We start from the raw sequence: 22,125 nt of genomic DNA, 5'->3' as shown, positions 1-22,125 counted from the left end.
ACGGTCTCTGTAAAAAGGGGATTTCAGAGCCAAACACATCTGGGTTCTCATCGTGGCTCTACCCTTTGCTGTGTGAGCCTGGGTAGGTCATCAGCCTCTCTGTTTACCTGTGTTTACCTGTGTGAAGGGAATGCCACCTGCCGCTTGGGATGGCCGCAAGGATGGAAGGACGTGCTGCAGGTGAAACACGAGCTTCCTGCAGGCCCTGAGTAAAGGCCGGCCCTCAGCTCCCTTCCTGTTCAGAGGCTACTCTGTTCCCCCTGTTGCATCTGAGCCACCAGCCAGGCTGGGATCAGAAAGAGGGCCAAGGGCACCAAGAGAAGGTGGGGGATTCGTCCAGGCCTCGCCCCAGGTAAGCATCAGCAGCCAGCTCCAGGAAGCTCAGCCTGGGGATTTACCTTGTCCCTCTCTGCCATTCTCTTGGTGCTGCTGGGAACCACTCAAGCTTGAAAAGCACTTGTGGTCTGGGAGACCAAAGCTAGCTCCAGGCAAAGGAATGGCCCTGCCCTGACGTGATCTATGACAGGAGGAGGAAGGGGTATGACCCGGAGCAGGAGCCCGGCTGGAGCCCTGACTTGGGCACTCCAGCCTGGGTCTGAGCCAGCTCTGCCTCCAGCATGTTCCAGGGCCTCAGCCCAGCCTTGCTGCAGGAACAGTGAAGGGCAGGAGATGGTGGGGAAGGGCCCTCATGGGCCCACCTGCTCCAGCCTGTTACTGGAATCAGGTTTGGATTTACTGCCCATCATCCCAGAGTTAGGCATAGCGTTGTGGAGATAGCTGACTGTTTCTTGGGAGATCCTGACATAGACCCATCATTCAGCCAACAAATACTACCCGAGTGTCCTCTATGCACCGAGCACTGTTCTAGGCACTGCAGATGCAGCAGGAAATAAAGGAAAGCTACTAGCAGGACGCAGCTGAGGGAGATGAACAGGCGAGCTGACCACAGCTGCATGAGGCCGGCGGAAAGCACCGAAACAGGGCAGGCAGGGGCAGAGAGGGCCCCGGAGCGCACTGCTCTCCCACACTGGGGCTCAGGGGCATCTCTGAGACCTGAGTGGAGGGAGGAGAGGAGCCATGCAAACATCTGGGCTAACGGGACAAAGAAAGCCTGGGCAGTGGATGTGTGCCCTGTGCGAGGGGACAGCAGGGAGCAAGTGTGTGGAGCGGGGGATGAGAGGGAGTAGGGAGGAGGGAGGCTGGAGAGGGTCTGGGAACCTGGGAGGTAGTTTAGCTGGCCTTCAAAATGTGAAAGTGAAAAGAGTTTCAGAGGCAACCGCCTGCAGCGTTTTTAAGTGACTGTTCCGGGTGCTTGGAGAACGGACTACAGAGCGGGAGGAAGTGGGAGATGCAGGAGCTGGGTCTGGGTGCAAAGGTGGTGGGAAGTGGCCAGCTCTGGGCTACATTCTGCAGCCTAGAGAGCAGAGTGAGTCTCTTCTGGCTCCTCCCAGTCCCCTAAAGGGACCCCATGCTGACAGCCAAGCACAGACTAGGTGCCCAGCTGAGGTTTGCTAAGTGACCAAAGAGGATGGCCATAGCAACCAGACACGAGAATCTGGCCATGGGCAGGTTGGAGCTGGGGGTGGACCAACCCGGCCACCCACCTAAGGAGCATGTCAGCCACAGCCTGTCCCCCATGCTGATCTGTCTACACTCCACACTGCCACCTCACACCTGTCCTGGAACCCCTCAGTTCTGACTCTCTCCTCTCCATGAGGACAGAGCCTGTTTGGTGCACGCTGTGCCCTCCGCCTCTGTTAAGTCCCTGGCACCGAGGAGACACTTGCTACATCCTGGAAGGAACAAATGAAGTCGCATGACCCAGAGTAATCTTTGGAGTCCCACAGACCGCTCAGCTTCTGACTCCCTAGCAGGCCAGTTACCTCCTCTGGGGGCCGCCTCCCCATCGCCAAGGCGGAAATTCCAGCACCTAATGTACAGGGTTGATGCAGGAGTGAAATGCAGAGAACAGAGCACAGCCCCTGGTGTCCCAACAAACAACCCTGGGGAGGGGAGGTGCAGGCAGGGGGCCTCCCTTTTCACCTCTAAGAGCAACAAACTTGGACAGCTGGGCGCCAGGGCGGCTGCTGACTGAGGAATGCCAGAGGCTTCAGCCGTTCTACAAGGAAGGTGTTGACACTGCCTCCCCAACTTTATAGCTGAACTCGAACTTTATAGGATTAAAAGTGCAGCTATCATTAGGCGTAGGCAGTCCAGAATCAACTTAATTCCCCAACAGGGGCTGCCTATTGAGAAAGACAGGGACCCAAGAAACAATGGGCCCAGATACTGGTGTGGGACAGGAGAGGGCTAAGTGGCTTTTTCTTCGGTGCCCTTCTATGCTCCTTTCGTGAGACCTGGGCCTGGAGAGGTGTGGCTCCCTCCCCAGACCAGCCTCCACTCCTGCCGGAGCCCAGAGCAGCCTCCACTCCTGCCGGAGCCCAGACCAGCCTCCACTCCTGCCGGAGCCCAGACCAGCCTCCACTCCTGCTGGAGCAGGCCAAAAGCACCCCCTGGAACCTGTTGCAGACCTCATGGCTGCCGTGTCAGCAGCCTGTCTGGGGCTATGGCAGCGCCACTAGAAGCATCCCTGTGCAGACACCAGGAAAAGCTCTACCAGTGAAAACAAGATATGTTTGGGCTGGGGCCAACATCCTCTGAGGCCTTTGCAAGAAATAAAAAAATGCACGGCAGACAAAAATAAGCAAACACCTTGTAATGAGCTTTGGTGACTCCACCTTTGTAGGCCAGAGCAGCAGGCCTCGGGACAGCTTCTGAAGGCACCAGGTCCACTCTCACTGCCCTGAAGTGTGATGATGGACGTGCTGAGCCTCCCTGAGCCACACGAAGCAGCGAGGCCAGTCTCCGCGCAGCGGACCCCATGCCACCAGCTCACCTGGCTGCTCCCCACGCTCCCTCCCTGCTTCGCTGTCCGGATGAGGCTGCTCCACTTTATTCCTCACAAGGGGGTGATGTAACAGTGAACACAGACTCCTGAACACCTGAATCGGTCTCTCGAGACCAACAGAAAGTGACCAGCACAGACACACAGCGGGCGCAAGCCCGGGGCATTCCTAGTGTGAGGCAGAAGTGTGCCGAGACCAGGGTCTCCATCGTCCTCACCCGGGGCATGGGTGCCTCCTTCAGACTAAAACAAATTCACTAACAGTAAGAGAAGCTACTAGTTTCTACATGGCAGGCAGATTAGCTCGTGGAAACCTCAGCACCCTCCCGCCACAGAGACATTCCCATTTGACAGGTGAGGAGACTGTGGACACAGCAGGCAGTGGAGCTGGGATCTGAACAAAGGAGTGAGTGCCTGGCCGCGCTTCAACCAGGCTGCTCCCCTCCCTGGAGCCATGCCAGTCCCTCAGAAGCCCGGTGTCCCCAGCACAAACACCAAAGTGTGCTCGTGCAAGCCAGCACATGCATGCTCTGGTCTGCCAGGGCTTCCAGCTGGGCCCTTGCCACAAACGCCTTTGTCTCTCCAGCTCAGTCCAGGCATCACACTCATGCCCGCCTGTGGCTGTTCGGTCAGAGGCTCTGGGGAGGGATGTGAAATCCTGGCTGTGGAAGTCTACAGGAGCCCAGAGGCCACCCCCAGTCCCAGACAATCTGGCCTGAGGAGTGAGCCACAGAAACTGGACATCCAGACAGAGGAGGCGACGTCAGTTGGCTGAGTGGCCCACAAAGAAAAAAGGAGACAGGCATGAGCGAGCCCTCCCTCCCACGAGGGGAGCCTTTTCCCGAAGTCTGGGGAGAGGCCCTCGGGAGTCCTGCTGCCCACGTGTGTAGGGGAGCAGGTCTGAGGTCTCCAGGAGCGGCAGCCACACTGGTCAGGACATAGCTTCGGAGGCACAAACCTGACAACTCCACAGCCCCTGGCTGGGAGCCCTTGGGTGAGTGGCTCTGGCTCCTGGGCCCTTTCTTGAAGAGATTAGAAATAAGATACACTGGGTGCCTGGCATGTCGAGAGCAGCCACTCTCTTTATCCTGATCCTAAGTCTGCCCCAGGCCCTCTCTTAACATGACAACCCTGGAGAGAAGTCACCAAGGGATTCCCGATTCACAGCAGCATGAGAACGTCAAATGCTCCCCAGGCCTCTGTGGTCCAACAAGACCGTGCCCTACTCCACCAGCCTTCCTTCGGCCGAGGGCGTGGAAAGCTGTTCCACGTATCTTTGGGTTCCAGCTCTTAAGGCCAAAAAATTAAGAGCAAGGCATGGGCTTTGTTTTGGGAAAAATCAGAGCGATCAAATGTGGTGTCCCAACTTGCTGGCCAAGAATAGACAGGTTCCACTTAGCACTGACAACAGGCCTGGAGACAGCGATTCTGACACGAGTCTTCCCGGGCTGACGCCGGAAACGGCTGTGCATTCAAGGGAAACCATTTGGCCTGCACCACTGAGGAGGAGCTGCAGCAGCAGGCTACACCTTCTTTTTCAATGTGTATTAAGTCATTTGTTTATTTCTCAAGATGTGCAAACTCAAGTATGAAGTTGGCCGGGACAACTCATGGCTCCTAGGTATGTACAGGCCCTTTGATGGCTTGGGTTACAGACAACTTCATAGCTAGTGCACCACACACACGAGATAAAACAGGAAGCCTAAAAACCCCAAGCCACACCAAGAAAAATGAGAGAGGGGAGGGCGGGGTAACAATGCAGCATCCGCGGAGGGAACTCAACGCACAAGGAGGGAGAACAGAGGGTGGAAGGCAAGCCAGCTTCGTCTTCGCCACTGCAGCTGCTGTGTGGTGGTCAAGGGACTGAGTTCAACAGGTCCTTCAGGAAGCTCTCTGGATCGGTGATTTCTGATAAAAGACCTGTAAAGCACAGCGGGCAGAGGTGTGTCAGGGGCAGACGTGCAGCCCCCATTCCCCCTGAGTCACGGCTGCCGCATCGAGCAGAGAACACACTGCGGCCCGAAGCTCTGGCCTGGCTGCTCACTGGACAGCAGCATGACCGGGGAGGCAGTCATTGAGCAAAACCCTGTTCCGCAGCAGCAGTCCTGTTTCAGAAGCAGGCACTGCTGCTGGGGGTGAAGTGGAAGAGGCCACACCTGGCTCAGGGACACCCAGGGATGTGCAAATCCACTGACTCCCAGTGCAAAATGGAAGCTGGGTTCTGAAAGGAGAGGGCCTGCCGTCTACCATCTTCTCAAAGGGATCTGGGACCAGAGAAAGCCCTGCCCCTGAGGGCTGGGAGGAGCAGCGCAGGGTGGCAGGACCCCAGCTTCTTCTGAGCTCTGATCTGATGATGGGTCCTGGGCTCCTGAGCAGGTTGTCAAAGCTCAGGAGCTCCATTTCCTCAGCCATCAAACGGAGACAGGGAGAAGCCCTGCGGCCCCACCGTGGGGGCTCAATGAGGCCCTTCATGTGCCTCACTCACAGAAGGTGCTCATGCTGCACAGAGGCCTTGGTGGCCCCACCCCTCTGTGACTGAGCAGGGGACAGGAGACGCCGGAGCCACATGTAAAACAGCCGTGGAGCTGCTAGCCCCAAAGGCCTGGCGGCATCCGAACTGAAGTCATCGCCCAAGCATCTGGGCTAATGGAAGAGAGAGCGGCTCAGACTATCCCCGTTTGGCTTTGGAAGGTGTTTTTGTTCTCACATTTGAACAGGGTGTGTCTGTTGTTCTGAAATTTTCTAACAGCTTAAACAAAGTAATAAAGGGGTGCTGTCAAAACGTGACCTAGGAGTGGAAGGCACGGAGGCTCGCTGCCCGGCAAGGGCTCTGGCTCTTCCCGGCTGCAGGCCAGGGGTGCTGCCAGCAGCTCAGGGCTGGTGTGGAGCCCGAGCCCAGGGGACCCTCCTTCCCCTGCCCACCTCCTCCTCCTCTCACTAGCTCCAACTTCCACAGTCACAGTGACACAGGCTCATGCAACAGGCACAGGGCCCAGCACTGAGGACTTGAGCAGCCCACCTGGTCCCAGGGCTGACTTTCTGGGAAGAACATGAGGCATGTGCTAAGGTATGATGCTGGTGAAACGTCTAGGCTGAAACAGAGCCAGTGGGAGCTGTAAAGAGGTGGTGGAGTTAACAAACACACGGAGGTGAGCAGTGCTAGCACAGGCCCACCCAGACGCAGAGGCAGGCACCAAGCCGACGAAGGCCATCCCAGCACAGAGCTTCCACTGAGGCCACTGCAAGGGGTAGCCAACGTGGAGGCACAGAGCTTTGTGGAAAAATCTGTCAGCTGGCTCTGAGCTGGGAAGAAAGAGGAATTCACACTGAGCAACCCTCCGGCCCTGTAGTGGGTCTCATTCCCAGAGGATGACAAGATAGAGAAAATGTTAGCAGAGGCGTTCTCCTAAGAGTGGGATCTGGGGGCGATTGTTCTCCTTTAGACTTCACAAAATTCCCACGATGGGGCCGGGCGCGGTGGCTCAAGCCTGTAATCCCAGCACTTTGGGAGGCCGAGGCGGGTGGATCACGAGGTCAGGAGATCGAGACCATCCTGGCTAACATGGTGAAACCCTGTCTCTACTAAAAATACAAAAAACTAGCCGGGCGTGGTGGCGGGCGCCTGTAGTCCCAGCTACTCGGAGGCTGAGGCAGGAGAATGGCGTGAACCTGGGAGGCGGAGCTTGCAGTGAGCCGAGATCGCGCCACTGCATTCCAGCCTGGGCGACAGAGCGAGACTCCGTCTCAAAAAAAAAAAAAAAAAAAAAAAAAAAAATTCCCACGATGAACACCAGAACAAAGTGAAACAAGTTCACAAAAGAGTCGGCAGGTTTGGTGACCTGTGCTTTGGCTCTGGGGAGCTGACCTTTGTAGGGAGGGTGTTCTGATGGGGGCTGTAACGCCACAGCGCCCACAACCTGACAGGGCACTGTCTCTTAACCCTAGGTGGATTTCCCAGGCATGGGCCAAGTCACCTCCCTCTGCTGTCCCTTGGTGCTTGGTTATGAAATCCAAAACAATTCTAATGTGTTTGTTCGCAATTAGAATGATAAATTTGTTATACAAAGAATTTCAATTTTACTAGCAGTGGGATAAGGAATTGTCGGACCACAACCCCCACACCCACAGTTCAGAGGGGCCCTGCTCGCTCGCCCATGTCTCCCTCAACTGTGACCTAAGACGCGGGAGGAAGACGGCGCATTGCAATTTGCGTGTGAATTCTCTGAACTGCCGTTAAAAAACAGACTCAAACAGGGACCCTACCACTTTCTAGCTATGTTCCCCTGGCCACTCATTTGATCTTCAGAGCCTCATTTACCCCATCTAGAAAATGGGGATAACCAAAGCTCCTGCTTCATATAGGGCTGCCGCGAGGGCTGAGATCATGTACAGTGAACAGACCATGCCTGGGAAAGAGGGAGTGCTCAGTACATGTTAGAGCTGCTGTTCTTATTATTGGTGACTTGCTATGTAGGCATCTTTCCCAGGGCTTTTGGTGGCAGCAGACAGGCTGGCCCATACTGCGTTTCCTCTGGTTGTGAAAATAAAGCTACGGCTGGCCCCACTGAGGAAGACGCGGGGCTTTGCTGCCGAGGATCTTTAAAAGAGAAAACCCTGACACTAACCGGCCACATCGAGGAACTCTGAGAAGGTCTCCACTGGCATGAACTCCTCCTGGAAGGTTTTCAGGGCTTTGTCGGCAGCTTCGTAGATGGGCATGTCGTTGTGGCGGATGTACTCAGCGAGAGAGCAGGACCAGCCTCCCTCTGTGTTACTGGTAGGCACCTTCTACGAGAATCAACAGGAGACAGAAAGGTGGGTGACTGCTGCCTCATCTTCCACCTCAAGTCAGTCAGGCCATTTCAACCCCTCAAAGGACGGCCCTCCCAACCTACACCAAAGCATACCAACACACACCCTAGAGCGCGTGTTTTGTCTCCAGGAACAACAAAATTTTACGTCATTCCTCTTAGGGCCCCCTTATTAGGCACTGAACCCACAGGTTCCAAGTGGCTGCATTCCTTCCCCATACACTTCCCATCCACATTCCCCAGAGCAAAGGGACTTGTCGACGTGCTTCCATGAGCTGTTTCATTCCAATGACGAAAGGAACCAACTCAAAAACTCAGATTCTCTCCGGAGAGGACTGTCCTGTTATAAGCTGGCTGTGGTAGGTCAGACTCACTCAGGGCAACAGAGCTGATCCCAATAGCGCGGCAAGAGCAGCAAAGACAGACTCAGGAGGGAAGGTCTTCCTGCACAGTCGAGCCTGGAGCAGGCTCAGGAGCAGGTGACGGGAGTGATCTCAGCTACAAATGTGGGCCAGGTGCAGTGGCTCACACCTGTAATAGCAACACTTTGGGAGGCCAAGGCAGGTGGATCACTTGAAGTCAGGAGTTTGAGACCAGCCTGACCAACATGGAGAAACCCCATCTCTACTGAAAATACAAAATTAGCCAGGCATGGTGGGAGGCGCCTGTAGTCCCAGTTACTTGGGAGGCTGAGGCAGGAGAATCACTTGAACCTGGGAGGCGGAGGTTGCAGTGAGCTGAGATCACACCACTGCACTCCAGCCTGCGCAACAAGAGAAAACTCCGTCTCACAAAACAAAACAAATGTACCTCACAGACAAAGGCTCCAGGCTGCCAGTGCCAATCCCTCCCACAGCTAGGGTTGTTTGTTTCTAGGAACAAAGCACCCCCAGGCCAGCGGAGGAGCAGCCATGTGGGTGCTGAGGCAGGGTCAGGGACAGAAGTGCACACATTTTACATTCTTGCCAAAACCCACTGGGCCTCTGACAGCCTCCTTACCTTAAACATGTTGTAAATGAGATCGACGAGGGCCCAAAAGAGAAGGGAAGAACGGTAAGCGGAATAGTCCTTCACTGCCTTATCTGTCAGCCTGCAAAAGAAAATCCAATTCCATCACATGAAGTCCCTAGGAGGACACTCACAAGGACAGAGCAAGGCATTCTGGGAGCAAGGAAGAGTCACAGTGGTCTATGCATCTTGGAGTTCCAGGGACTTGCCTTCTGCTTGGAAAAAAGCAGCTGTGGGCAAGAACCTCTGGAGCCCTGGGACCCAGAAGTTTATTGTTCATAAAAATGCTCCATGAAGCTGGGCGCAGTGGCTCAAGCCTGTAATCCCAGCACTTTGGGAGGCCGAGACAGGCGGATCACAAGGTCAGGAGATCGAGACCATCCTGGCTAACACGGTGAAACCCCGTCTCTACTAAAAAATACAAAAACCTAGCCGGGCGAGGTGGCGGGCGTCTGTAGTCCCAGCTACTCGGGAGGCTGAGGCAGGAGAATGGCGTGAACCCGGGAGGCGGAGCTTGCAGTGAGCTGAGATCCGGCCACTGCACTCCAGTCTGGGCGACAAAGCGAGACTCTGTCTCAACAAAAAAAAAAAAAAAAAAAAATGCTCCATGAAATTCATCTGATTCTCTCAGTGCTCATCTTCCAGATCAGGGTAAAATGGAACCAGGGGAGACATCACCAGGGCAGACGTGGCAAACACAAGGCTACTGACTTAAAGAAAGGCAAAGGATTCCTATGTATCCCTTGTGTTTGGGCCCCCACAAACTCTTGGAATTTGATGGACCCTAATAAATGAGGTAGGAAACAAGGTTCTAATTCAGTCTTTACGCTCCCATTAGGAGAAATTTCTTAAAAGCCAGCAGACCCAAACCAGTCAAACACAGTAACTTGTCAAACTTGTGCTGTGTTAAACGGCAGCAAGCTGCTAGGAAGCTGGTGTTAAGCAATGGTAATGTCTAAGATGGAGCATGCAGCCACCCTGACATCACCTAAATCCTGGGATAATCCAAGTTGCTCACCACACCCCGTTGTTTCTAACCAGTATCGTTGCTACTTAATCTAATGATTCAGTTCAGGATTGGAGATCAGCCAGTTCCTTGGAATATGGGGGGTGGTGGTGGGGTCGTGGTGGGGGTGGGGAACGCCTCTAACAACGTCCACTGCATTCTCAGCAGGCACTCTTGGTTTGAGGGATGATTACAGCAGGTAGAGCCAGTATGAAATACAGAAAGACCAGGCTCCCCTCGGCTGGAACACATCCCATGACTAAAGGGACATATATTAAATGTTTAGTATTAAAATGCATGGATATATAAAAGAATCATAAAAATAAGACAACATAGATGGTATTTATTATAGAAGCTAAAACTATATGGGCCTCAAGTGAAGGGCTGCCTAGCATGAGACAGGCCATCCACACCTGCATTCAATAAATAACTCACAAAAGACTAATAATAATAATGGGGACAATTCCCTCTCTACTAAAATATGCTTCCTATGGCCTCCCTCTGCCCCAGTACCTTCCCGAGCCCCCACTTTCTCTCCTGCATACATGTGACGATGCTGCAGCCTAAAGTCCTAGAAGGTGGACCCGTGAACTAGGACAAGAATCCATTTCTCTGCAGTTCTTTACCCTGGCAGATAAGGTAACAGATCAAGTTCCGACAGATGCCTGAGAACGTCCCAGGTTTCTGTACTTGCAAGTTCCTGGCAGAGGAACTTTTTTTCTGAATGTCAAATGTGCAGAAGAGGCCAGCTTCTGCTGAGCTACATTTCTGTGTCTCTGCTACTACTCCTTACCCCATGACTTACAGGACTTAGGACAAAGACTGCCGCCAGTGAGGCTGCCCCAATGCCAGGATGATACCTCTAAACGCCCTTCCAGCCGTGGTCTCTTCCCAGTGGGTCTCCTCCCAGTATCGGGCAAACTCACAGTGCCTTTCCTAGTCTCCTTGATGAGTGCCGGGTTCACAGCCCCAGACCATGGCCATGTTTGGCCCTTTGCTGTGGCTGTTCTGCTTTGGTAAGCAGAAAGCTTGAGTGACCCTGCCCAACTTAATTATTTAAGGCCAATTAGTAAAGGTGACTAAACTGCTACAGAGAAAACAGCAACTCATGAATGTAGCTCACACTGGATTTCCTAATTAAGCTGTGACCAAATCAGCTTTTCCTTAACTGCCTGGGACAGTAATGAATGCTAGTCTCCTAACTGAGAGCAAAACAGCTCCTGTGGGTTCCGATTTCACACCCGCCTTGGAGAGACTGTGCCCAATAAACGGCCGCTCTTTTGCATGGATGCAGCAAATGGATGCAGGCCAAGCCTGACTTCTCAACTTAGTATTCTCAAGATCTAACTTTTGATTTCCAGCAGTTAGTTAACTATTAATTCAGGCTCTTGGGAAATACTGGAAAGTGGTATGTTAGGAATGGGGGCAGGGGTTACCTAGGAATCTAACAAGACTTGCCCCTCCCACTCTCCAGTGACAATTTGGTACAGGCCAGATTCAACAGTACAGCTCCAACCTGGTCTCTCTGGGGGCATGAAGTGCCCACAGAGCAGAAATGCTTGATCAATTAGGGCTAATGGACATAAAGATACCAGGTGTGCCAATGAGGGCACACGCTATTTCCACTTGGCTTGTCTTTATCATGGCCCTAAAAGTTTCCCTCTGCTCCCTGGCTGGCCTACAAATGTGGACATGATCCCACAAATGCTGGGCTAAAGCAGTATCACAAAAATCACAAAACCGATCTTCTAGAAATGAAGCAGAGGCACATTTCACTCGAGGGACAGAAGCAAACTGCCAAACCCAAAGCCTGCTCTGTAGCTCCCCACGACAGGCAGAGACTGTGTGGGGCCACTGGCAGCCTGAGTGGTACCCATGGAGTCTCCGCTGCGCACAGCAATCCATGTGGGTCCTCAAAGAGATGCTGTGGTGGTTGTTTACAGCTGTTTCTCTCGATACCATCAGACCCAAATCACAGCCCAAGGTCATAAATCAAAGACCACTTCCTTTCTGACACGCTCTTTCTTGGGGAGGTGTCCACATGTACAGGAGAGTGGTCTAGAAGAAGAAAGGTTCATGGACTGTGGGACGCATGGGATAGGAATGTAACCAAGAAGGGAGAGTGAAGACGAGTTTTTAATTATTAGAAAATACCCCATGTGGCCACACTGAAACTTTCCTGGCTTATGCCAATGCCAGCAAGATTTGGAAAACCTGATTACTGTTCTCAGCCCTGGCAGCTCCGATCGTCTCATTGGTTGTACCACCCAGTGCCTGGCTGCCTTCCTCTCCAACATTTTCTACAGTAGGTAAGCCTGCCTCTACCTTTGTAATAGCTGAACATAAAACCTGGAAATGATCAGGCAACCTCCAGCTATCAGCTTAGACTCTTGACATGACAGACTGAGAAGGGAGAAGGGCTGGTGTCCACTGCCGCAGTCACAAAGCATGCCTCCACCTAGCACATGCGTACCGCTAAGCAGCTTTTCAAAACTGATTATGGGAAATAGTGAGCAGCAGCTTCCCGAAGCAGGTACTGACCTGGTGGCTCCACCTGGAGCCACTGCCCGGGCCTGTGAGGTCACCAGCAGCCTCCGCAAGATTTCCACACGTGTGGCTCTCCACTGCTCAGGGGACAGGATGTGAAGGGCCAGGACCGTGAAATAGTGGGGCCCGTCCACTTCAAAGGCACTCTCCACCCACTTCTCCTTGGGCTGTTCGAGAAAGCCTTGGAGGTTCTTCTCTTCTCGGGAAGTTGCTCGGGTTCTAGAAGAAAACAGGCACGATAAAATAAGAGCAGGGTGGAAGCAGGACCCGGCAGCAAGAGCAGGAAGAATTTGCTCAATTTGTCATTGTCTTGTGACATTTGCTGAACGCTTGGATGACTGAACACCCCCCACCCATCCTTGACTACTCCTCCCACTCCCTCTGACAATCCATGATCCATGCCCTTCTTCCCCTTCCAGGCCCTTCTTTGTGGCATCTTCCCTTCTTCCCTGGCCCCCGCTTCTAGCTCCCACCCCAGCTCTGACACAATTCCAAGCAACTACTGGCTTCTGAGCACCATGTATCAGGGACATTCACAATCCCGCCAACATGGAACTGTGCTAGTAACTCCAGAGGCCCAGAAAAGTGAAGTGACTTGCCCAGTCACCAAGCTAGTGAGTAATGGGGTCAAAACATGAATCAAGATTCCCTAGCGGGTCCACAGCCTGACTCCCCCTTGCTCCACATAGTCTTGTTATGTTTACATAGTTTGCACTAAATTTGCATGTGGTTCCTTTCCTAGGCTCCCTCTTCCGGTTTGTCTTCTTATGATCTAGGTCCTCCCGCCTTCGTGAGAACAGTCTCTCCCAGATGAGCGCGGCTTCTTGTCCTCATGTGTCCTAAGTTGCAATGATGATGATGATGACCACAGCAAACTCAGTGCCAGGCACTGCTCTAAGTGCTTTATAGGGATTACTTCACTGGGTATTCACAAGAACGCTATGGGACAGGTGCCACCACTATCCCAATTTTAAGAAACAGAAAACTGCAGTACGCAGGAGGTAAGGATTCTGCCAAAGTCTCACATCGTGGAAAGAACTGGGCTCTCAAGCCAGGAAGCCTGTCCATCTTAACCCTGCCTCCTTCCCCATGCTGAAGCTTTGACATTTGACGGAGTCAGCACTGAGAGGTGACTTAAGTCCTTCCTGATGACATGCTTCTGGGTACACTCTCTCCTTAGAACCTGAATGGTGCTCTCATGCCGTGAATGCTTGATGCCCTATCCTAACCCCATGGGGCACTGGTGGGGAGAAGTGGGGACAAACACAACACTAGAACCCAAGTTACCAGGTCTATAGCTGACACTGGCACAGATGCTGGACTCTGGGAAAGCAGGAGGAGAGGGTGCAAGGACACCCTGCCTGCTTCTGCTGCCTGCAGATGGGCATAGATGCGTACACTCAACTTGATCTTCCAGCCCTGTAAGGAATCCGAGGCTTGTGGCTGCTGCAGGACCTGCTCAGGCTCTGGTCTGGCTTACAGTGGCCATGCTGTGACATATTTGCTTCCATACACATATATTCCACCAAACGCACTCACCCCGCTGTGACCAAGCGCCCACCAATGTCAACTGGATAGCTGTCAATTGGGAAGCAGTCTGTGGCCAAGAAGCAAGGCCTCTCTGTGAAGCTTCTGGGTCAGCCTCGGGCTGACCAAAGTAACTGTGAGAGAGCCAATTCCCTTTCCAATGAAGGGACTTGAGAATTACAAATGTCTGGCTTTTCAGAAGTATACTGACACCTAGTTACCCAGGGCTCTGTCCAGGGCCCCAGGACCACTGAGAAGGAGCGACATTTGGACAGTGGGAAGGTCTGTGCCATCACTGCTGCCCGGGTGCTGCTCCCGCCAGTCTAAGCAGTTCAGCAGATGATGTAATGTACTGATGTCAACCTGCCCCTGCATGTTTTAACAATGAAGCCTGTGGTCTCGAGGTCAGCCTTTTATCTCACAAGGAAACGGGAGGGAAGGAAAAAATAACATTGTTGAAGAGAAAGAACCAGAGAAGACAAGAGATGGACTGTCCTGTTGCCTAAACTGTGCTGCAGCTACCCGGGGTGAGCTATACACAACCTTTCAACAGGGAACTGTAAGCCTCTTGCTAGGAGATGGGGCCTAGAAGCATGAAACAGTGAATTAAATGGAAGAGCTAAAGGATAGTCAATCTCCTAATTTTTTTTTTCTTTGAGACATGGTCTTGCTCTGTCGCACAGGCTGGAGTGCAGTGGTGTGATCACGACTCACTTCAGCCTCAACCTCCTTGGCTCAAGCCATCCTCTCACCTCAGCCTCCCGAATAGCTGGGACTACAGGTGTGTGTCTGGCTAATTTAAAACAATTTGTTTTTTAATAAGACAGAGTCTTACTATGTTGCCTAGGCTGGGCTCAGCACCTTGGCCTCCCAAAGTGCTGGGATGACAGGCGCGAGCCACCATGCCTGGCCTAAGAGCTTCTTTAAAATTATATTTCCAGGTACCAACCTAACTGTCCCATAATGTGCATATGGATAAAACTACCAATCTCTTTTTTTTCCTGGCTGCCTTCCTTGTCGGTTGACTTTCCCAGATAATCTTGAACATTCCCTTTCCCTTCACACTTGCCAGAAGCATTACCCAGTGTAGAGAAAACAGGGATAACAAATCCAGTTTTCCATTTATGAACTGGTCCTTAGCTTTGCTGCATCCCCTTGATGGGAAACCATCACCTGTAACAAACCATATGCCCTTGACTAATGATGTGGGTGCAGCTCCAACCTGTGGCCTCCCCCTATTCAAGAGAACAGTCTGGAAAGTAGAAGTAGCAGCTGCATTGAAGTAGAGGCTTCAGTGGCCTGACTTTTCCCATTTTCTGCTCGCCTATGAGCTGAAGGTCAGTCCAAGGATGTGGTCTTTGGGCTGCCCATGGTGGGAGACAGGGCAGTTTGGGGGAAGGAAGTTCCCTTTATTGCTTTTTCTGCGCGGCCCTAAAAGAACGCAGATGAGGATCCCCACCTCGGCAAAAAGGCTGCCTCAGGCCAGACACTTGCTCTGGAACTAGCAAGAAAGGCTATGAAGAAGCTGAGGGATCTCGGGCAGAGGGATGCAGGGTAGGTGTGCAAGATGCCACCCCTGGGACACAGGGTACTGACGTGTTCAGGACGTAAAGCACAGTGTGAATGATGTACGGGATCAGGTGGATGTTGCTTTCCCGGCCGCCCCCGCCGGTGTCTGCGCTGAACGACTGCTCCATGGCGAAGCGCAGGAAGAGCAGTTTGATGTCGTGGATGTTGAGCTGGTACGTGGGCTCCCGCTGGCCTGTGCATTCCTGGAGGTAAGTGTTGTGTCTAGAGGGGAAGCAGAACAAACAATGAAATGGAAGTAGTTCCTGGTGAAAACCCAGTTTGGGAGATGGAGCCTCCTTCCAATACTCCCGGGCCTGATAGCTGCAAAGGTTTGCAAATGGAGACAAGAATAAAAGGGAAAGTTGAGGCCAAGGCTGGGGCCAGCAGGATGACAAGGCCATAGGACATTTTCATTTCTGCAGTGACTGAATGTGACACTCTCCAAGTTTTGATGAGAGCCCACCACTCCTGGGGGCCCATTTCTTAATGGACCAATGTTGTAGGACATACCGTGGCTACAAGTGAAGTACATTTTGGAGGAAGAAATGTAGAACTCATCCATTCTGACTGACAAAGTGATCTGTCCATAAGAATGAGCTCTTCAATCTCCAAACAAAGGCATTTTTTCCCCTTTGTCAATACACGTTCCCATCTATCTGGGCTATGCCTCTTATTAATTGGGTGACCTCGAGCAAGTTGCTCAAACTCTGCATCTCACCTGTACAATGTATACAAGAATACATGCCTGGCCGGGCGGGGGCGCTCATACCTGTAATCCCAGCGCTTTGAGAGGCCGAGGCAGGTGGATCACCTGAGGTCAAGAGTTCGAGACCAGCCTGGCCAACATGGCAAAACCCTGTCTCTACTAAAACAAAAATTAGCTGGGTGGCCAGGCGCGGTGGCTCAAGCCTGTAATCCCAGCACTTTGGGAGGCCAAGACGGGTGGATCACGAGGTCAGGAGATCGAGACCATCCTGGCTAACATGGTGAAACCCCGTCTCTACTAAAAAATACAAAAAACTAGCCCGGCAAGGTGGCGGGCACCTGTAGTCCCAGCTACTCGGGAGGCTGAGGCAGGAGAATGGCGTGAACCTGGGAGGTGGAGCTTGTGGTGAGCTGAGATCTGGCCACTGCACTCCAGCCTGGGCGACAGAGCAAGACGCCCGTCTCAAAAAAAAAAAAAAAAATTAGCTGGGCGTGGTGGCAGGCACCTGTAATTCCAGGTACTTGGGAGGCTGAGGCAGGAGAATCGTTTTAACCTGGGGGGTGGAGGCTGCAGTGAGCCAAGATCACGCCATTGCACTCCAGCCTCGGTGACAAGAGCAAAACTCTGTCTCAAAACAAAAGAACACAGGTTAAGCATTTCAACATGCTGCCCGCTATCACTGTCAGCTGCCTGTTTTATTGACAGGCATGGTTTTATCTCTAAGCTTTAAAACAGGACTTGGGGTGGGGCACCACTCCACAAGGCATCAGCAAGACATGAGGACCTCACAGATGCTTTAGCTATTCTTATCCGAGTTTTCAGGACCAGGGAGGCCTTCTAAGGAGCCCAGCATCCCCTCTGCCACTAAGCCAGTTTCATTATTTAAACCTCAGAGCCACACGCTGTAGAAGTGAACTCAAATTCTGGCCTCAAGGACCAAGTCAGGGTCCTACATCTTATCTTATGTCATAAGATAAGCAAAGGCATAGTGAAGACCCAGAAATTTCATCTGGTGCCCGGTAAGCTGAGGGTGCTGGTTCCTCCTACCCTGTGGCAGGCCATGTCAGGTCACCCCTTGAGTAAGCCTCCATCCCCCACCCTGTCTGCTCTGGACAGTTCCCCAGTCACCAGACAGACATGGATTCCCAAAGCAGGTAACAGGAAATGGTGTCACCAGGGATTGGGTTGATAGCAGGTCTTGTTCCATCCCCTGCAAATCCCCTCCATCCCACCATGGAAAAATACTCAACACTCACCTTGCCAAGCAAGTGGCAAAAGCTGATTCAGGGACGTGAGGCCCCCAGACTGGAAGGAGCCCATTGCACTTGGTGTTGGCATTCTGCAGGGCGGCACTTTCCCACTCTTCCCGGCCTCTAGCCAACCTGGATAGGGAGGAGAGCAGGGACAAGCGACTGCTGGAATTAAGGTGGCCACCAGGCACCTGGGCGGGGGTGGGGGTGGGGGCGTGCCAACACTAAGAAGTCAGTCAGCCCGGGCTCCTGACCCTGCGAAGAGAATTTGCCATTTGTAGCCTCAATGTGGTACATGCTGGCTTTGCTGACGGCGGTAGGCAGGGCTGCTCTCACCAGCCTTGGGCCCAGGCCAAAGCATATTTTCCTATCATTCAAATAACTGCTTGGGGACCTATATGGTGTCAGGCAGAACACCCTACTCCCCAGACCCTAAGGAGCAGATTTAAAACCACGAGGATGGCAGTCCCACCCACTCCAGGCCCACAGGCAGGCCTACTGAAGGAGCCTTCCCGCAAGAGCCAGGGCCTACCTGACAGCAGCCAGGTGGCAGTCGTAGTGCACAATGTTGAAGTGGGACACGGTGCTGTAGCCCTGCTGTTTCCGGGGCTTATTCTCCATCTCCTCCAAGGCTACCCGCTTCGTGAAGGTATAAATGCCCAGGACCTTTGTGGGCTGCAAAGATGACAACATAAGGAGAGGAGAGGAGAAACTCCAAGTCAGGCTCAGGGGAAGCAGAGCAGAGGGGAACTGTCGCCCTTCTTGGACAATGCCTTGGGGTTCATGTTGCTCTCGCTAGGGAAGTTCAGAAGAGCAGATGAGGCCAGTTCCTCAGTCTGTTGGTGAAGCACTTGGCTGGGCGCAGCCCTAGTGAAATGAGGATTATGGGAGCAACCAGTAAGAAGGGGATGCGGTGCAGATGTAGAGGCAGACACATTAGCAAGCCTCGGCCATCTTTCTTTACTTTGTGCTTCATCTGTCTGAAAATGCAGAAGTGACTTCTCGATATTCCCTTGCTTTTCAAAACCTGCCAGGCAGCTCTGAGGAACCTGCACTATACAGAACTAACGAGCCCTGTGGTCCAGGCACCTGCCCTTCCACAGCCTGTGTTCTGAGCAGTTAAGTTCAAGCTGGAGAGAAGAGGCCACCTTTGAGCCTTCAGGAGAGCCAGCAGGTCACTGGCTGCTCTGCTCCTTTCAGGTGGAATCTAGTTTGGATAAGCCAAGAAAGTTCTAATTTTCTCCCCAGTTATTCTGAATAGAGGCAGCATGTCGTGTTTTTAAAAGCCCAGGTCTGGAGTCTGAGAAGCCTAGGCTGGAATTCTGGCTCTGCCATGTGACCTTTGTTTGCTTAACCACAAGCTGAGACTTTTTACAGGTTTAAATAAAATTATCCAGTTTACACAAAGCTCTGAGCATGAGGCCTCACATACAGGAAGAATACAATCAGTAGCATTTGTCATGATGATAATGATAAAGATAACAAAGTCTAAAGTTCGGATGAGTTTGCCTTCCTGCCTCTAAAGAGGACAGCTGGTCCTTTTGTTAATCTCCTAAGATGCAGGCCTTGACCTTGCCTAGCTAAGAACAAAATGGCCTGGAGAGGAGGGGGATGCTACCTAGAACAAGGGGCCAGGCTGGGCCCTCAGGATCGACCGCAGCCCCGCAGCTGTACCTGGAACTTATATCCCTCCCTGCAGATGCAGCACGTGAGGCCGGGCTCCTCGATCAGCTCTTCCATCTGCTTCAGGAGTGCCGTCTTGGTCACGACCTGGCCCTTTTCATTTGTCTGTAGGGGAACCCCAGCGGCATGTCAAGGGGGATTTCCATACACCCTCTCCCACCCTAGCCTGGGGATGCTCAGGAACAGGGCTAACTTTCTACCTCCACTAAAAGGACAGGTGCATGAAAAGAAAGCCCTTGAGCTGTCTTCTAATGAGGATAAAGACCCAGGCCCTTCTGCTATTCTCTCTTCCTACAGGAGCCACTGAAGCAAAGGAAATCATCCAGCTGGAGCCCTGGCAAGGTGCCACCTGCCATCAGAAAAGCCCCCTTTCTTCGTGCCAGCATCTTTGTGCCAGCAATGCCAAGTCTCAGCTTCCAGGGGCTGTCCCACTGATTCATTCACTGTTCCCACGTGAGCTTTTCAACTGCTGACACTCAAGTCTGTGCTTTGGAGAAGGAGCTTGTAGGACTCTGCTTCCTCCAAGGTGGGACAGTTAGAAGAGCACAGAGCCCTTTGTGTCAACCACTGATTAGTTATGTGCCTTGGCCTATTTACTTCACCTCTCAGTTTCAGTTACTTCATCTGGAAAATGGGTATAACAATATCTACCTCCTAGAACAACTTGAGGGCTTAAATAAGTCCTCAATAAACAATGGCTCTTATCACCGGCTTACTGTTCTGGTAAACTTCGTAAGTCACTTACTCCGAGTCTCATCTGTATGATAGAACAATAGCAGTCCCACCTCTGAGAGGGTCGACCACACCTAGTTCCTTCCTCCTCCTCTGTCCAGCCTTCTCTTTCCCCATGGCCAACCCCAGGGCTGTCCCATGGCCACCTCCTCATCAAAGTGTGGGCAGAAACATGGGGACTCTGGGAGGTAGCTTTACCGTCATGCCCAGGGTGCCCAGGGCCTTCTGCCTCATCGCCATGGCCATGCGCTTCTTCTCTGCCCGGGTCTCCCTGCGGGCTGCGTCAATCTTCTTGTTTACGTCAGGGTGTTCCCGCAGGGCTTCCAGCAGGTTCTCTGCCAGGGTCCCAATGCCCTCATCACTGGACACCTGCTCCAGCTTATGTAGGTTCGAGATGGAGTCAGTTCCAATCAGAATCTGCCAATAAGAGACCAGAGAGACTCATGCCTCCAATTACGTAGACAAACCTTCTCCCCGGGAGCTTAAAGGTTTAGAAACTCAACCACTGTGCACGATCTCATGTCACCCGCTCAGCTGCAATCACGTCCTTTGATTCCACACTTTGACAGACAGACAAATGGAAGAGGGTTTGGCTCTGCTACTGCCTCTGACCAGTTCCTATGCTCTAAGCTCAGTGTTTCCATCTATAAAATGGGGATAATGCAAGGGTTGCTGTGATGACTGAAAACTAGATAACATATGCAAAGCATCCATCACAGAGGATGTGGAAAGGGGTCAGGAGAAGATTCCCTTATTCTGGTAAGACAAGCAGCAGCACCTGACGAGTCCTAAATGGTGAACTCACCAGCCAAAGCAGGCGCTGGATGTTCTCATAAGGACCTGCCTAAGTTATCCACCTGGGAGCCCCTGGGTCCACCAAACCTAGGAGCACAGTTTTCTCAGGCTAGGGATACTAGAGGTGCAATGACTACAAGCAGGTATGGACATTAAAAACTTAAACCACAAAAAAGATATTAACAAGAAACCTCTGTGCCTGAAAAAGCTGGAAGTCACTACATATAGGGCCACGCAATAAACAGGGGTGGAGAACATCAGAAGGCTAAAGGCAGGTGTAGTTGGAAAAAGCGCTCCAGGTGAGCTCACTGAGAAATATCACCACATCCCTGAAATCCTCACCACCATGTCACAAGTGACTTGACAGCAATTACTACATATGAGATGACAGGCTGAAAACAACACAGCCAGTAGATCACTCAGCAGCTCATAAATCTGTTCTCACAGTAAGTCTGCTTCCGATATCTGTGTCTCAGCAAAATTACCTATTCCCTCATGTCTCATGCTCCTAAATGCTAAGCCCATATTTCAACTCGTACTGAGCTTTTCCACAGGTTTCCCAAACTCAACATTCTGGCTGTTTACTGTGTGTGCATGCTTGCACATGTTTTTGGTGCTGGGAAAACAAAGACCTTGCCCTCATTTAACTTACATTCTAGTTATTAATAGGACAGACCATACATTCATAGCATAGTCTAATGAACTCTCCTCCACCTTACTTGCAAACCTCTGATCTTCTCCATCTCAGTGGCACCACCATTCACCTCATCACTCAGTCCAGAAACTGAGCAGGGTTCTTTTTTTTTGAGACGGAGTCTCACTCTGTCGCCCAGGTTGCAGTGCAATGGTGTGATCTCGGTTCACTGCAAGCTCCGCCTCCTGGGTTCACGCCATTCTCCTGCCTCAGCCTCCTGAGTAGCTGGGACTACAGGCACGACCAACACGTCCAGCTAATCTTTGTATTTTTAATAGAGATGGGGTTTCACCATGTTAGGCAGGATGGTCTCGATCACCGAGCAGGGTTCTTGATTCATCCAGCTTCTTCGCTTCTCACATTCAGTCACTCTCCAAATCCCATTTATTCTTCCTCCCAGCTCAATCTCTGTTGAATCTATCCGTGAGCTAGTTCAGGCCACCATTTCTCTCACTTCAATTACAATAAAAGCCTGTCAACTGTTCTTCCTACCTCGAATCTCACCTCCTTTGAATCCACTCTCTAAAATACGGCCGGGGCACTGCCCTCAAGAGAAAACCCATACTCCTCTTCCGGGAGAAAGAACATGCCTTGGCCCTGCTCGGGTCTCCATCGGCAGCTCTCGCCATGCCTCGCCTCCCACTGCAGCTGCTTTCAATTCTTGGAAGGCTTTAAGCGCTCTTTGGCCTCTGAGCCTTTGCAGGTGCCATGCCCTCTACTTAACACTCCTCTTTCCTTAGGCCCCAGCCCCTTCCACACTGCGTCTATCTCACTGTTTAGTTATTACTCTGTATTTGGCTGTATCTTCCACCAGACAGTAAGCTCCCAACAGGCACAGACGGCGACTGTCTCCTCGGTCTAACACAGGACCAGCTACACAACAATATATGTT

General features: G+C 52.2%; 1 protein-coding gene across 8 annotated transcripts in view; it reads right to left on the bottom strand.

Moving 5' to 3' along the window:
- Positions 1-4,438: 4,438 nt before the first annotated feature.
- The window catches only part of UBR4 (ubiquitin protein ligase E3 component n-recognin 4), a 139,878-nt gene continuing 122,191 nt past the window's right edge, over positions 4,439-22,125 (bottom strand). For all 8 annotated transcript variants that reach the window (XM_077971818.1, XM_077971854.1, XM_077971834.1 and 5 more), the window contains 9 exons: positions 19,943-20,161; positions 19,004-19,117; positions 17,862-18,004; positions 17,336-17,461; positions 15,401-15,595; positions 12,272-12,496; positions 8,716-8,806; positions 7,531-7,693; positions 4,439-4,825 (listed from right to left, as the gene is read on the bottom strand). In XM_077971818.1, coding sequence (XP_077827944.1) covers positions 4,761-4,825; positions 7,531-7,693; positions 8,716-8,806; positions 12,272-12,496; positions 15,401-15,595; positions 17,336-17,461; positions 17,862-18,004; positions 19,004-19,117; positions 19,943-20,161 — 1,341 coding nt within the window. In that variant the 3' untranslated portion in view covers positions 4,439-4,760. The remainder of the gene's footprint in view (positions 4,826-7,530; positions 7,694-8,715; positions 8,807-12,271; positions 12,497-15,400; positions 15,596-17,335; positions 17,462-17,861; positions 18,005-19,003; positions 19,118-19,942; positions 20,162-22,125) is intronic.

The sequence above is a fragment of the Macaca mulatta genome, chromosome 1 (assembly GCF_049350105.2).
Source record: "Macaca mulatta isolate MMU2019108-1 chromosome 1, T2T-MMU8v2.0, whole genome shotgun sequence".
NCBI lineage: Eukaryota > Metazoa > Chordata > Mammalia > Primates > Cercopithecidae > Macaca > Macaca mulatta.
Note: the sequence above shows the minus strand (reverse complement) of the source record. Positions and strands in the feature narration are given on the sequence as shown.